This window comes from Dothidotthia symphoricarpi (assembly GCF_010015815.1).
Source record: "Dothidotthia symphoricarpi CBS 119687 unplaced genomic scaffold P153scaffold_14, whole genome shotgun sequence".
NCBI classification, from domain to species: domain Eukaryota; kingdom Fungi; phylum Ascomycota; class Dothideomycetes; order Pleosporales; family Dothidotthiaceae; genus Dothidotthia; species Dothidotthia symphoricarpi.
The window spans coordinates 901,478-917,148 of NW_022985021.1; the positions used below are offsets into that span (position 1 = coordinate 901,478).

Below are 15,671 nucleotides of genomic sequence, written 5' to 3' on the forward strand. Positions count from 1 at the left end.
GACGACACACCTTCCTCCTCGCACGTTCATGATGGTGTGTCATGGAGAGGAAAGCCAGGCGGGCACTCGTATTGGGACAGGTTTCAACGTCGCGCTGAAAATACGCAGGTGGGTTCGTACGTCTGGACTGACGACTAACATGTTCCAATTCGAGAAGTGTCGACCTGCACAGAGCATGTGTATAGAGCTATGAGAGGGGATTGTCTTGAGCGCGTGGCTTCTGAGGTCCCATTCATCGATGGAGTTTGGGGCCGGTTGAGTCTTGAATAGGGAGGCCAGGCATGCGGCTTCTTCGACTTGACAGACATAGTATCCACCAAAAACGACGTGTGAGGACATCTCATCTCTACGCGAAACTACGATTGCTGCCCACGTAACAACGCAATTTGCTCAACATGGGGATACGCGTCGCCAACATGGACATGGTCACCGTGGATAAGGTCGCGTTTCCGCAGAGCAACAGATCGGAGTCTGCCCGTCTGACAACCAACTATACCATGGTTCACGCTTATCTTTCCGCATCGATTATCCAACAGGATGCCACATGTCACCGGCTCACAATATCAACTCCCCCTAGCCTAGCAAAGACCACAAGAACACTTCAAGTGTGGCGGAAAATGCGTGGATGGCAAATTTCCGACAAGTGATTTGAGATCGTTATTTTCCTTAAGTCAAACTATGTGTACAGAATAGTGTTTCCTGCGGGCTGGTGACCATTGACTACACACTTTCGGCCAGTGCAGGTGAGTCCCTTTTAGTGAGAGAAGTAAGAATTTGACATAAATATCAACCTATATTCACTGGGGAGCTCATTGAACTATTGTGGCTGTTGAGCCTCGATGGGGCGCAGGCCTAGTGGAAAAGAGGGATAGTAGGCATAGCTCGAGTAGTGATCTCGAAACTGGAAGGGGCGTGAATTAGTAAAAGTCTAGCGCAACTTAGGTCCCCTTACGTTGTACCAAATTCTATTCATGTCTTGTTAAATATGACTGGCTTGCTGTATATGTACCTCTACAACCATTGATCCTCATCCTCCGCAACATCCATGTCCGCATCGGCCGCGCTCACATTCTGCTCCCCATCTTCCGCTTCATCATCACCTCCAATGGTAACGTCAGAGTCGTGATCGCTGGCTTCTGCAGGGTTGTTGGGGTCCGAAGAAGTGGAGGTGAGGCCGACATAAGCATCGTTCGGCATCCATGAGAGTTCTAGCTTGCCAACATCGGGTATATTCCTCGCGGAATCGAGGAACTGTGTTGGTTAGCAGGGTCTAGACGGTTTGGGGGAGAAGAAGAATAAGGAATCTTTTTGCAAGGGTGCGAAGAAAGGGAGGTCTATACCATCTCTGCCTGATACCGTTCGCTGAAAGTGAGGATAAGGACATTAGCGTGCTGGGGATGTGGCTCAATGGAGGTACAATCCTCGACGTTCTACACAGGGAAATAGGTGTTAGTTTCTGCGAGTCACTTTGTCCAGAAGGACTTACTAGTAGATACTGCCGTAGGGCTTCATCTCGTGTGGATCCGTTCTCAACATCTGCAACTGCGATGCGGCGAGGCCGATTGTCTAATCTCTTGACACCGCTTCGCGCGCCATGGAAAGAAGCGTGACCCCGACTTTGATAGGCACCCCTGAACGGCGCATAAGGACGTCCACGCGGCGGGAATGTTGCGTGACCGCGCCCTCTATAACCTCCTCGACTGTAACCATGTCCACGACCACGAGTTGGTACATCCGCGCCCTGCTGTGCAAACAAGGCGTCGGCTTCGGCTTGCAAAGTGGACAGATCTTGCGAGAAGTCTTCGTCTAAATCCGCTGTCCCGTTACTCCCTTTCGCAGCGAGCTCACGTTTTAGTTCGCTGACCTCTGCATCCTTCTTTTTCAACTGTTCCTCAATCTCCTCAGCTTTGGCTGCTGCTTCTTCTGCCTTTCTCCGCCGCTCTTCGAAGAGTTTCTGAGCTGCAACTTGTCGCTTCTCAATTTCTTTCATGTCCAGAATCTCCTCATCTGCATTACGACCATCTTCGCTTTGCGCCTCACTCGAGCTTCCCTTGGAGAGGGAATCAGGTTTGTGCCAATACACTTTGACGAACCTGTTGTCGAAAATGGCCTTGGGGCTATTATACGCTCTACTCGCAGCATCATGATCTTCGTATTTGATTATTGCCAGATGTTTGTAGGCTTGCATCTGTATGTCAACGATACCTCCAAACTGAGAGAAGAATTTGCGGACATTATCAACATCGAAACTTTCTTCTGGGATCTGTTCCACAACGAGTGTGGTGTTGGAACGATCATAAGATGGGCCAGGCAGGGAGAAGGGCGCACGGTTGCGGCCACCGGTAGGCTTGTTAAAACTTCTGCTACGGTCGCCGTGCGGTACGCGATTGTTTACACGTTGCTGGGGCACTCTCTGGTCGAGCTGCACGAGAGAGGCATGATTTGGGTCATATTCGGGAACATCCTCCGCAACGTGTTCGAACGAACACATATGTCCAAAGGCACAAAATCCTTTCGTGTCATAGTCTCTGCACCTTCCTCGGCGATCTTTTCCACTGGGCGCCGGTATTTGCGCATTTGGCAAGTTGGAAGGATCCAGACCAGGTATATTGATTCCAAACGCAGCAGCCATTGCCATGAATGCCATCGGGTTCGAACGATCGAAAGGAGGAACGCCTGGTGGTGGAGGTGGTAGATTGGACATGGTGGCCATGGGTGCGAAGGCTGAGAACCCAACCTGCGGGACCATGCCTCCTTGACTATTTCTGGCATTCTTGCTGCCTTTGCGTAATGTCTGTTTGGACGGTCTATTGTGAGCAGCATCGTGGCCTTCCCGTGATCGGCTCGTCTCACGCTCGTTCAGCTTGCGTTTCCTCGATTGCTGCCCTCTGTCCGTTTGTATGTGTAGACCCGGTGCTTCGAAGTGTGCGGAAGTTCCAGTCGGTCGGTCTGGTAAGCGGTGCTGAGTAGCAGATGTTCGTGTTGCAGCTGGACCCCTAGGCGCGTTCAAAGGCGGTGTACGTGGGACATTTTCCGCGGTTGAAATGTCAACTATGGACGGGATGGGCGCAGTGTACGAATTGAAGGCTTGAGTAGTCGCTGTATTTGCTGATGGGTGAGGAATATAGTTTCTCTGGGTGAGAGCGCGAAGAAGGTCGTCAACGAATGCGCCAGTATCTACAAGTTATCAGTTTACTATACTCCAGATATACCTCATTATGCTCAAGAACTCACGGTCTTGAAGAAAGTCCGACAGAGCTTCCAGACAATTGCGCCTGATATCTGCTGTCGCATCTTTGGTGGTGACGAGCGCAATCACGTAGTCGGCGAGTACCTCTGCGTCTGCATCAGATCTGACATGTCAGTGTTTAAATTTTGGTAGACTTGCTTGCGGTCGTATAGTTTGGGTACAAAGTAACATGGCGCAAGAGGTAGAAAGACTGATCGTGAAGACCTACATGACCTCAAGCTTGGGAAGCACCCATCGCTTAAACGCGTCCTGATCCTCTTCGCGAAGCAACATGCTCATGCACACTCTCTAGGATCGCAAGCGCTAGGAATGTGGGTTGAGGTTCGGAACCAATGATTTATTGTAGAGGGTTCGCGGGGAATGATGTCAACCAGAAACGCAAACGCAAATCGCGTGTCCTAGTTTGTACTAGCGTGTTCCCAGCGCGACGAGCCCGCTCTCGCCTGATTGCAATTCTACCCATTAAACGAACTGTGAGCAAAGCATTAGTCTAGGATGGGAAATCTGTAAGGCTCTAATAGCAGTTAGGATCACTAAGTTATTCACAAGCAGGACGCATGAAAGTATATACATCAGATCAATTCACTCTCAACTATCCCAGTACGTCGAGCATTCGAAACAGAGGCATGGATATGGTTTCGAATCTGTGCAATTGGTAAACGCCAAATCAGATGGCTCGTTCCATAATTTCAGTCCTATGTACAAGGTTCCTTTCTGTTAGTAGCATATGTCGCTTTCAAAATCAACCGTACATTGGTATCTTGCTCAACCACTCGATTCTCATCATGCATGAAGATGGAATAGATGTTGTGCAATGTTGCTTGATTTGTTCAAACTAAATTACACTCAGAACATCAAAAGAAAAGATTCATCATCTGTATCTTGAGCGAACGCCCCCTAGAACTCGACCTTGTCAAGGGCAATCCGCCCGGACCGACATTTTCTAGCTCTGGCTGCTCCCACAGGACACCATTCATGTCATACAGCTACTGATAGTCATAAACACGTCCAAGACCGTCGCGTACTTCGGAGTCGAGAGTAAAGGAAATCTAACACTTGAGAAAGCATTCCTCTATAGCTTATCGTAGTACTGCAGAGTGCGTTAGTAAATACTTTGGCAGATTGATTTAGATGGAGACTTACGTTGTTGACGTCAGGCACTTCAACCTTGATACCCTTGCGCTTACGCATGTCGGCAACGATCTTACCGGGCAGCGATGTGTTGTCGAGTGGCGAGCCACCCTGGAGGATCTGCCAGTGGTCAAAGACCAATTGTGGGAAGGCCTGGCCAGCAGTGTTTGATCGGAGATCGGCGGTGAAACCGAAAGACTCGTTGACGGGGAGGTAAGCCTTGATGTTGAACAGAGGAGTACCAACACGCTGGTTCTCCTCGAAGACGTGACCTCTCCTTCGGGTAAGGACACCGTAGATACCACCCATGGCCTGCTCGGGAACTTGGATCTCGACCAGGTAGACGGGCTCCTGGAGAGCGGGCTGAGCGAGCAGAGCAGCAGCGTACAGTACACGACGAGCAGTAGGGATAAGCTGACCGCCGCCACGGTGAATAGCATCGGCGTGGAGAGTGACATCCATGATGTTGAAGCGAACGGAACGCATTGGCTCCTCAGCAACGGGACCTTCCTTGGTGGCCCACTGGAAACCGGAAACAACGGAATCCTTGATTTCGCTCAAGTACTGGACAGCCTTGGTCTGGTCAACGAGCAAGTTGGCGCCAGTGGTGTCGGGACCGAAGCACCAAATCTTACGGGCATCAGTGACGTCCCAACCGTACTCATCAGCCAAGAGACGAGCACGAGTCTTGATATCGTCACGGGGGGCGATCTTTCCAGCCTCGATGGCCTGAGAAACCTCCTCGTCCAAAGGCTGAGCAATCATGTACAGACGGTTGTGCTTGTTGGGCGACTTGGACAGAGCGGTGATGCTGGAAGTTCCAGCAACAGTCTCACGGTACTGGACGACGGGGTCGGACACACGGAGAGGAACACCGGCGTGGTCCTCCTCGAGATCCTTCAAGCAAATCTCCAAGTGCAACTCACCGGCACCAGCAACAACGTGCTCACCGGAATCCGAGATGTAGGTCAAGACGCAAGGGTCGGACTTGGAGAGACGCTTGAGACCTTCGACGAGCTTGGGAAGATCCTGGGCGTTCTTCACTTCGACGGAACGCTGGACAACGGGGGAAACGGAGAACTTCATAACCTTCATGTTGTGGGCAGTCTCGTTGGTGGTGAGAGTACCAGACTTGAGCAAGAACTGATCGACACCGACCAGACCAAGAATGTTACCAGCCGGGACGTTCTCGATGGGCTCGACGAAACGACCCATCATGAGAATGGTACGCTGGATGGCCTTGATGAAAAGGTCCTCCTTCTTGCCAGGGGTGTAGTTGGGGCCCTGGATGCGGACCTTGAGGCCAGAGCGGGCGGTTCCAGAGAAGACACGACCGAAGGCGTAGAATCGGCCCTTGTCGGAGGTGGGCACCATCTTGGAGACGTACAACATGAGGGGACCGTTGGCATCGCAGTCGCGGATACCAATAGCGTTGACATCGTCTTGGGGACCCTCGTAGAGAGTCTCCATGCGGTACTTCTGGGCCGTGATGGGAGATGGAAGATGGAGAATCATCATCTCAAGAAGAGCATCGGCGGCCGGGAGGAACTTCCTCATGACAACCTTGAGGAGCTGCTTGCCCTCGAGGTCCTTCTCGTCGCTGGTGAGCTTGATCTCAAGCTTCTCGAGCAGAGTTGGGATCTCGTCGGTCTTGAAGTTCATGACCGCAGTGAAGATGCGGAAGATGGGGTCCAAGATGAACTGGTTGAAAGCACGCTCGAGAGTCTTACCCTCGTGGGTGCCAACCTTGGTCCACTTCTTGGTCTTGGGGTTGAAGAAGCTGTCACCCTGCATTTTGTAAGCTCATGCCCGAAAGAGATTGAAACGCCCAAAAACTTACCCAGAGACGCTCCATCATCTTGGTCTTGTCAACACCGAACTTCTTGGCGTAACGAGTGGCGAATTGACGGATGGTGAAGGCCCAGCCGTGCAGACCGGAACCGAAGGCGATGGTACCCTTCTCGGGGTAGACCTGGACATCACCAAGAGACTTGTCGTAGTAGGTGGCGATGACGACGTTGACGGACTCGATGACACGGGAGAAGTTCTGGTACAGATCCTCCTTGGAGACCTGGAGCTCGAGGAGCGCACGGTCGACCTTGTTGATGATGACAACGGGCTTGATACGCTCACCAAGAGCCTGGCGGAGCACAGTCTCGGTCTGGACGCAGACACCTTCGATGGTGTCGACGACAACGAGCGCACCGTCAGTGACACGGAGAGCGGCAGTGACCTCGGATGAGAAATCAACGTGACCGGGCGAGTCGATCAAGTTGATCAAGAAGTCGTTCTTCTCGGTCTTGACGGGCACATCCTTCAGATCCTCGGGGTCCTGAAGCTGGGCGTACAGGGAGATGGCTGTCGACTTGATGGTGACACCACGCTCCTGCTCGTCCGCTCGGGTATCCGTGAAACGCGCGGATCCAGCGTTGGCAGCCGAGATAATACCAGCGCGCTGGACGAGAGAGTCGGTGAGGGTGGACTTGCCGTGGTCGACTAAGGAGGGGCAGGTCAGCCATGCGTGCTTCCAGGCGCCACGGGGGTGTTGAGAGAGGGCAGTGCTTACCGTGGGCAATGACGGACATGTTACGGATGTTCGCCGGGTTGTCCATGAGACCACGGATCTGGCGGCAAGGTTAGTTCCCATCTCGCGGTGCAAGCCAATATCGGCCTTGTCGTGTGTGCGCGGTACATACCTCCTCTACTGTGAAGCTGGCAGACGGTTAGCATCATGCTGGATGAGAAAGAGAGACACATTCGCCCAACTGCTGCTCTTGCGACAGCTGGCGGACAGGGCGGCGACTTACTTGACCATTTTTGCGGTGTTGGTGGTTGTTCTTGTCTACGAAAATTCGGTAGTGGGGTAGCAGTCGAATACCCCGCGCGGAGACTCGATGAGCGCAAAGATTGCGGAAGTGGCTCTGGTGAAGCAGGCCAGAGATTGAACAAGGAGCGCTCTGCGGATAGAGGCTTGAGTTGGCGTGCGAGTCTGAAGAGGGGGAGCGACAGGCAAGATTTTATTGAAGCCCAGGAGCCCCGCAGTGCCCGCCTCTCGCCTACGCTAAGAGGCTAGTTTAGCGCGGCTTTCACTGTGGGTGGCGGCATGCACTTCTCCCAGTCATGTCTCAAGTTTATTATGGCCATGAGAGGATGACTCAAGAGAGACAATAGCAGCACGACGGTCTGCGAAAGGGCTCAGTTTGACTTTCGTAGAGTCATGCCATACTACGGGCTGTATTGTCCAACTCTTCTTGGAGACCATGCAACCGACTATCACTCGGCTTGGTGGTCAGACAGCACAGTCACAGTCACAGACGCCGACCGAATCTGCATTCCTGACATTTTCGGTGGTGCCACAGTGGTTCGTATCACGGTATCAAGGACCAGGAAGCTCAGTGCGTCGATAATAGTGATGGACAAGCTCTTGGATAGCTGCCAGGACACCTTGCAGCTTTAGACATAAGCAATATGCTACACTCCGGCCTGTTCTTTGAGCGCCATTGATAGTTGAGACGTTCATGTACAACAGCTTGTGCTTAGGGGTAACAGCTGGACCTAAGCAGCACCGATATCTTGCACCGGCCCAACAACTACAGATACAAATCCGCGTAGAATTGGTGTGGCTTGAGTGCTTCAAATACACGCCTTACCTGTTTCATTCATAGTGTGGATCCTAAATTCTGACGCGTGATTTTGCTCGAAAAAAGGGCGCTGCTTACTTCAAGCTTTGGTACCTAATCGAGAGGCTGGGTTGAGCATTTTGAACAACGAATCACTGTCACGAAAGATCACAAAGTGTTCTGGAAAGATAGAGCAAACTCTGCATTTCGCCCAGGTCGTGCCAAAATACAGCAGCATGCATTGCGTATGCCCATCATGAATGAAACTTTTCCAAAACCGTGTCATCCGTTGTGATATCTTAGAGATAGCTAGTGTGAAAAGACCATTAACGCCACAAATGCAAAAGGAAGTACCAAGGATAATGGATCCTGGTTTGTGCCAGAGAGGCGACGACCGAGCTTGCGGGGAAGATGCAGCGTGAAGAGGAAATCCCCTCACTCGTCTTGCTTGATCTCGAGCTTGCTCTTCTTGGGGCCTGCCGCATTTTCTTCGTCGCCAGCCTTGCGCTTGTTGGACGCGACCTCATCCCGAGTGTCCTTGATAACAGGTACGCCGTGCGCATCGCGCTCGACGTCCTTGGGCTCCTTCTTATCCTCGTCCTTGCGGCTGCTCTTGTCGTCCTTGCCCTGGCGGAAGCGATCGCGACGGTTGTTCCAGTCGCCGCTGTCCACAGAGCCGCTGCGGTCTCGGCGCGCACGGGGAGAGCGGGAGCGGTTGTTGCCTCGGCGGTTTTCGCGACGGTCATCACGGTGGCCGCCACGACCTCCTCGACCTCCGCGTCCGCGGCCACGACCTCCACCTCGGCCGCCGCGGTCGCGATCACCACCCTTGTTATTGTTGTTGTAGGATCGCTTGTCACTGCCATTCCTCTCCCAAGCTGGCACAATGCCCTTCTCGTCGCACTTCATCTTGACGTACTCCTTCTTGCCCATGATGATGAGGTCGTTGTCGTTGAACTTGGGCTTGGGGTCGAGGGCGAGGAACTGCTTCTGGTTCTCCTCGGTGTCGAACTCGACAAAGACGCTGCCCTTCCAGACCCCAGTGCTGTCATCGCGGCGCTTGCGCACCATGACGGAGCCAAAGGGCCGGAAGAACTGCTCGAGGGCAATCTGGCCGGCGCCTGCATCATTGCCGAAGCCTTTTACGTAGACGCTCGCGTCGATGTTGTTGGGGGACGCCTTGTGGAAACGGTAGAAGAGCTCGCCAATGGAAGGGGGGTTCTTGTCGTCACCGTCCTGTGTAGGGACGACAAGGGACTGCCTGAGCTTGACAGCCTCTTTCCCAGTGCCGCTGAAGTCGCCGTCATCGACGACGACGAGTTCTGTGCTCTCGCGCAGGGCGTCGACGACGGCCGAGTAGGGCTGGAAGTGGCGCATGCGCTTGAAGCTGGTGATGTGCTTGAGGGAAACTGGGCGGTTGTTGGGGCCGTCGAGCTCCTTGAACAGATGCTCGTCGGTGACCAGGTTGTGGGGGGAGAAGTAGAACTCGACCTGAGCGTTGTTAGACGGGTGTGAAGGGGGAGAGGGAGCGGCCAGCAGCTTACCTGGGAGCGGATCTGGATGGGGTCGTCTGTCTCGGGGAGGTCGTCAAACTCGTCGTTGGGCCTGCAGAGTGAGTCAGCGAAAGGGTACGCGATGCGACGTGCATGGCAGAGAGAGCGCACTTTTTGTTCCTGAAGTTGCCACCACCGCGACCGCCTCGACCGCCGCCTCGACCGCCCCGGCCACCCCTGCGGGTATCGCGTCCACCATCGCGGCGGTCATTGCGGTCGTTGCGGTCGCTCCTGCCGTTGCGGTCGCCGTGGCGTGCGTCCGTGTCTTTCGAGTCGCCGTTGCGCTCTGGCTTGTCCTCGCCGTCGTTGGCAGCCTTGTCGGCGGTGGGCTCGGTCGCGGGCGCATCCGTCTTGGGAGCTGACTGGACCTCGACGGAGCTCTCAGCCTGGACGGCGTGGGCGGGCGCGGCGGCAGCCTCGTGGGTGTCGGCCATGTGTGCGGTTGGTGCAGCTGGAGTCGCGTGGGAAATCTGGAGCTGCTGGGGTCCGAGTCGAGTTTTGCAGGCCAAGGGGAGGAGGTTGGTGAGAGAAAAGCGCTGGAGCGGACTTTTGGCAGCTCTAGTGGGGAAATTTCCGCGTGCCAAGCATTTTCAATCAATTGTTCATCGTCGACGGCGGCGGGCGACGGGGACGGTGGCCGCCAGCACCAAACTCCCCACGCCCACCATCGCCCGGCCGCCACCATGAGGAAGAAGCCGAGATTCCACTCGCTCAAGAAGCTGGTAGGTCGCCCGCCGCAGACGCCCGCGGCCGTGCTGACGGGCGCAGAAAGTGCGGCAGGACTGGTCGCGCTGGACGCTGTACAGTCTCGCGCAGCTCAAAGCCCCCAACGTCGTCAGCCGCACCTACTTCCAGCAGAAATGGACGGCCAAGGCCGACACGCGCGCCTACCACGGCGAGCAGATCCGCGAGAAGAAGTGGCGGCGGCTGTTCAAGCGCAGCCTGCCCGCCGTCGTGCCCATGGACCACAAGTACCTCGCCAGGTACGACGGCTCCGAGCAGGCCGCGGGGCGGGGAGCAGGCGCCGACACGGTCGACCGCGAGCGCACCCCGCCCATGACGCCCTACATGCAGATGGCCTACTACCCCGTCGAGCGCCGCCTGGACACGGCCATCTTCCGCTCGCTCTTCTCGAGCAGCGTGCGCCAGGCGAGGCAGTTCTGCGTCCACGGCCTGGTGCGCGTCAACGGCAAGAAGGTGCGTCGAGCCCTCTCCCACGGGGCTGCTGCTGCTGTGAGCTGACCAAGCTAGATGCCCTACCCCGGCTACATGCTCAACCCCGGCGACATGTTCCAGGTCGAGCCCTCGTCCGTCATGTTTGCGACCGGCGCCCAGAAGGAGCGCTCCAACGTCGCCCGCCGCGTCATCAAGGAAAAGGCCGCCGAGCGTGCTGCTGCCCGTGAGGCGTCGGGAGGCCAGACCCCCCGCCAGCCCGCTGAGCCGGCCGTGTCCCGGAGCACCCGCGAGGAGCCCACCGCCCCAGAGCTGAAGAAGCACCTCCAGGCCATGATGGAGCACGTCGACGACGTGCTCGCCGAAGACGTCAAGGCAAAGGACAAGCAGAAGTTCCGCGCCTTCCGCCAGACAGTGAAGAAGGCAATCTCCCTCTGGCGCTCGGCGAACCCAGAGACAGTCTCCACGCTCGACACGCAGTTCGACTTCCTGAAGCAGCAGCTCGCCGACCGCTCAGCCGAGACCTCCACGCCCGAAGCATCCGAGCCCCTCATCTCGCCAGAAGACACGGCAAGGCTGCGCTCCGCCTTCGAGAAACTGCGCTTGGAGGCAGAGCACACGTCCGTGTGGAACGGGCGCAACAGACACGCACCGTACGCCACGCCCTGGAGACCGAGGGACTACATGAGCGCCTTCGCCTTCATCCCAAGATATCTCGAGGTCAATCAGAATATCTGTGCCGCCGTCTACCTGAGGCATCCGGTTGCGAGGCCGGGGCTGGCCGAGGTCCCAACGCCCTTCCATGTGGAAACGGGGCAGCTAGCATTCAACTGGTATCTGAGGAGGCGGTAGAAGAGGAAGGACCTTGTCGTGGATGGAGACATGTACAATATCTATAGACGGAAGCGAATGTACAATATCGTCACGGCAAACCACATGATGCATGAGTGTGTTTACGAGAACTTATTCAACTCTGCATGTCAAACACCCCTTCTGCCAGTCGATTTGCATATGTGTGTATGACGTCCGCCTTGGAACCTCCGATTACGGGTATAGTACAAGAAATGCCGCTTTATATCCTGCGACGGTGTACCTAGAAACGCCTTTACGCCAGACTGATTAGTACGACGAACAAAAGCTACCAAACGCTCATCGCTGTTTCCCAAACTCCAAATTACAAAACACACAACCGTAAACCATGATTACATCCCAACCTCTACAACTCCTCGTTCACTCCTCATCGTCAGAAGTAAGTTCACTCAGCGGATACAACGACCTCAACGTCTCAGCACTCGGTCGCGGACTGACATCCACCACACTACTGTCCGGTGTCCATCTCGACATCTCAGAGTTGGTCGACCTGGCGTAACCTCTTACAACACCTTGTCGGGCGTTGGGTAGAAAGTTGAAGCCATTAGCTACTACCTCGCCTTCGGACTCATATGCGGGCGGGTCAGAGCGGTAGCTGGGCAGACTGTCGGTCCTCGACAAAGGACGGGAAGGTACTTCTGGCAGGGACGTGGGTGGGTAAGTGGATGTCGCCGACGGCGAATCAGGCGGGCGTTGACAATTGCATTGTGGCGGACGGTTCATTCGACCTTCCTCAGCATCTCGAACCAAGTCATTTACAACATTGTGCGCCACTCTCAGCTGGCGGATTTCTTCTTGCATGGCGTCTTCCAGCACATCTTCTTGTGCTGAAATAAGCGCCCGCTTTTCCTCGTAGTCGGCAATGCGCTCGCTGTCTCGATTGCGCCGCCAGTTCCCGCGCCACCAGTTTCGCCATGCGTGTTGGCGGGCGGCACGGGCGTAAGCGCGCGCGTTGATGCGCTCCTCAAAGTCTGCTGCGCGTTCGGTTTTAGTACGTAGGCTGGCGCACTTGTGACGAATGGTAGCAATCAGACAACCGCAGCATAGGACGCTGAGAGTGATCTCGAGCGCAATAACGTATGGGGCTTTGCGTGGGGGACGCGGGGGCAGTTCATTCTGGGGACGTGTCAGTGCAAGTTGCAGTCTAGCGGACACCAGACATGTTACTCACTGTTGGTGCTTCATATGGTTGGGGCTGAGCTTCAGACGATAGAGTCTGAATGTGGCCCCCGTCTTTCTGCATCGACTGAGCATGTGCTGGAGCAAAGTGAAGACGATTCATGTCGGCGGCAGCGTGACGCTGCTGGTCAAAGTGGAGGTGGACAACAATATCCCTCCAGGCACCGTGAGCCTTGTTGGCTACGGCCTTGACAACGCAGGATACGTTCTTGCACTTTTTTACTTCGTCTTTGAAGCATGTATGGTTTGATCTGAGCCGCGATTGAATAGAGATGCTCTTCCGGGTTACTAGATACTGAAGTTCCCGGAGCTCGGACTGAAGAGCTTGAAGCTCGCGGATGTCAGCTTGTAAGGAACGTTCGCTGAGCGACTCCACAGTCTGACCGTCTGCAGGTGCGTCCGGTGAATACAACCGGAGATAGAGTGGAGGGCTACGCCAGGACTCGGCTACTAGGCTATCACTGGCCAAGGGGTTCGGAACGGTTGCAAGTCTGAGAAGTGACGGCGATGATATGGATTTGTGTTGCTTCAGCTGGTTGAAGGAGATCGTGAACCCAGCCGGTACTTCAATTGGTTTGCCGTCGACGGCCTTGATATTGACTGTCAGCACCTGCGCAGTTTCATCTGTCTCTTCGATGCCGTGAAGACAGGCTGAGTTCCACTCGAGATCCAAGTCGTGTTGAGGAGACCTTTCATCCTGTGGGAGATTCGCGACACCAGTGTAGTTGTGAGAAGCAGAGCCGGATGCGAAGTCACCATCCCATTCCTGTGGCAGGAATACTCCATTTAGCGTGATATTCGAAGCCCCACACTCTTGGTCATGCCCATAGGTTCGAAAGTTTAAAATCTAAAAGGTGGTGAGCATATGTGATGCATCTAGATGCCTGGAGTGGGCCTTACAAGAGACTCGTCATCCAGGCCCGTGTGGTCTGAGCCAAGACAGCCTGTGCAGGGAACACTGAAGGTAGCTTGCGCGTAAGTATCTTGGTGCTCTGGAGATGTTGTTCAGCAGATGCCTAGACATGGCGAGAATGAAACAGTATAAGAGCGCTTCGCACCTATCTGGAAGATCTGTCCGCGAGGTTGAGCCAGTTGATATTGGCTCGGGACGACGGCGGCAAGCACAGGTGCAGCCCAGGCGTAAGCTGAGAGCACTTTCGACTTGAAGTTTCGCATGCTTGCGAGAACACAAACGAGAGCAAGAAGGATATTAACGACCGTGTAGCCAGCAACGAGAAAACGCGCGAGGCGTCTAGCTGGCAAAGTAGAGAATCAAACTCTCCCCAAGTCTTTGAGGATCAGGCACCAGCCGAAGGGCGTGGGCGATGCGTGTGAGCGTGGGGCCGCGTGGCGACTGTCAGAGTGTGGCTTAGACGTCTGGTCACGGTTAAGCTTGGATGCCTGAAATGCAAGCATGAAACAAAAACACGAGCGTCAATTGACCGGTCTCAAGTGGGTATTGTGCAGAAGGCTGTCGGCGTGCTGTGGTCCTCAGACCTTTTGCCCTGTACCAGTCTATTTGCAATATTTTCTGGACAGTTGCACACCAGAACAGAGCATTCCTCATGCAGACTCTTGGCTTTTGGAATCGCAACTATCCTGACGAGATAATGTTCAATTTGACTTGTCAGCACATTCCATTCAAAAGGCGGTTGGAATTACCAGCGCAGGAGAAGAGCTACCGGGTTACAAGCTGCTTTAAATCTCGTAGAAAGATGCAAACACCTTTCACAAGATCGTGTCTGAAGCTGTATGATGACGATCAGCCTCAAGTGGGTTGTAAGGCTGTCTTGCCAAGAAACGGTCCAAGCTCTATCAAACGACGTGACGATCAATGGAGCGGCCTCTCCAGGTCAACGTCACGGTCACGACGCGCTCCAACTCTGTCCAAGCAACTAGCGACGGGTCACTGCTCGAATCGCAATTACACACTCTGTGCTTTAGCACCCCACTACCCATAACTACGGCCTTGAATATACACACACGATAATATGGTACACCACATGATGTCGCAGTAATATTTCGAATACCTTGCTGATATCTACGACAGCTTCCTCTAGGCCTTTTGACGGCTGCGACGGGCCACCCTATGCTCGTCGAACTCAAGAGCGGCGAGACGTTGAACGGACTCCTCATTAATTGCGACACATGGATGAACCTCACACTGAGAGAGGTGGTCCAGACGAGCGCAGACGGTGACAAGTTCATGAGGTTACCGGAGATCTATGTGCGCGGCAGTACAGTTAGTACATACACAGGCAATACTGCAATCCAGGGCTGATTTGTTGCAGATCAAGTACCTCCGAGTACCGGACGAGATCGTCGAGGTCGTCAAGGAACAACAGGCTAAGGATCAAGCGAACCGAGGCGGCCGTGGTGGAATGCACCAGCGGGGAGACCACAGAGGTGATCGCGGGGGTCGAGGCATGCGAGGGCGCGGGCGGGGTCGTGGTCGAGGAGGAGGTGGTGGTGGTGGCGGCGGCGGCGGAGGTGCTTGAATGGGTTCTACGCGCATCCTCGGCGGCAACGAGCGCATGCAACTATCGTTTTCCACTGCACATCGGCATCGATTGAGTCACCATTACTTCATACGAGCGCCAACACAGCAGTCAGATACACGACATTCATCGGTTACGTCTCTGCGAGCAGCATTGCTGGTCCAACCAAGCAGTATACCCCTAGGCCTTGGATGTATTCAAGTGAAAAAAACCCACCGACATAAGACTACCTTCCTTGGATGGCGAGGCGTGAACGACGTTGAGTTTCATGTTCGCGACAATGCACTGAGGGCCATACCGATCGACTTTAGATAGTTGGCAATACCAAAAACCCTTTCCAACGGAAACATTGCAGATATTACCATCCGCTCAAAAAAATCTACAAGCATGACCTGAT

General features: G+C 54.6%; 6 protein-coding genes across 6 annotated transcripts; 2 read left to right on the forward strand and 4 right to left on the reverse strand.

Moving 5' to 3' along the window:
- Positions 1–960: 960 nt before the first annotated feature.
- On the reverse strand, positions 961–3,578 carry P153DRAFT_368322 (uncharacterized protein). The gene is made up of 5 exons (XM_033668483.1): positions 3,459–3,578; positions 3,235–3,353; positions 1,487–3,177; positions 1,341–1,430; positions 961–1,251 (listed from the first exon to the last, which is right to left on the reverse strand). The coding sequence occupies exons 1-5, from the start codon at positions 3,521–3,523 to the stop codon at positions 1,012–1,014; spliced, it is 2,205 nt and encodes a 734-aa protein (XP_033522155.1). The 5' UTR covers positions 3,524–3,578; the 3' UTR covers positions 961–1,011.
- Positions 3,579–4,095: 517 nt separating this feature from the next.
- Positions 4,096–7,506, reverse strand: P153DRAFT_368323 (P-loop containing nucleoside triphosphate hydrolase protein). The gene is made up of 6 exons (XM_033668484.1): positions 7,189–7,506; positions 7,078–7,093; positions 6,948–7,005; positions 6,222–6,877; positions 4,394–6,169; positions 4,096–4,340 (listed from the first exon to the last, which is right to left on the reverse strand). Exons 1-6 carry the CDS (start codon positions 7,194–7,196, stop codon positions 4,323–4,325), a joined length of 2,532 nt encoding a protein of 843 aa, XP_033522156.1. The 5' UTR covers positions 7,197–7,506; the 3' UTR covers positions 4,096–4,322.
- A 499-nt stretch (positions 7,507–8,005) lies between these two features.
- On the reverse strand, positions 8,006–10,197 carry P153DRAFT_368324 (uncharacterized protein). The gene is made up of 3 exons (XM_033668485.1): positions 9,666–10,197; positions 9,546–9,606; positions 8,006–9,492 (listed from the first exon to the last, which is right to left on the reverse strand). The coding sequence occupies exons 1-3, from the start codon at positions 9,986–9,988 to the stop codon at positions 8,437–8,439; spliced, it is 1,440 nt and encodes a 479-aa protein (XP_033522157.1). The 5' UTR covers positions 9,989–10,197; the 3' UTR covers positions 8,006–8,436.
- A 40-nt stretch (positions 10,198–10,237) lies between these two features.
- P153DRAFT_294906 (alpha-L RNA-binding motif-containing protein) lies at positions 10,238–11,579 on the forward strand (the record flags this gene model as incomplete). The annotated part of the gene is made up of 3 exons (XM_033663989.1): positions 10,238–10,276; positions 10,323–10,751; positions 10,806–11,579. The coding sequence occupies 3 exons, from the start codon at positions 10,238–10,240 to the stop codon at positions 11,577–11,579; spliced, it is 1,242 nt and encodes a 413-aa protein (XP_033522158.1).
- Positions 11,580–11,768: 189 nt separating this feature from the next.
- Positions 11,769–14,146, reverse strand: P153DRAFT_55139 (uncharacterized protein). Its single transcript, XM_033673277.1, has 4 exons — positions 13,835–14,146; positions 13,677–13,768; positions 12,769–13,623; positions 11,769–12,713 (listed from the first exon to the last, which is right to left on the reverse strand). Exons 1-4 carry the CDS (start codon positions 13,950–13,952, stop codon positions 11,958–11,960), a joined length of 1,821 nt encoding a protein of 606 aa, XP_033522159.1. The 5' UTR covers positions 13,953–14,146; the 3' UTR covers positions 11,769–11,957.
- Positions 14,147–14,865: 719 nt separating this feature from the next.
- Positions 14,866–15,181, forward strand: P153DRAFT_267602 (Sm-like ribonucleoprotein; the record flags this gene model as incomplete). The annotated part of the gene is made up of 2 exons (XM_033662880.1): positions 14,866–15,018; positions 15,068–15,181. Coding segments are annotated over 2 exons (267 nt in total), but the record flags the coding sequence as incomplete, so codon positions are not given.
- Positions 15,182–15,671: the final 490 nt, after the last annotated feature.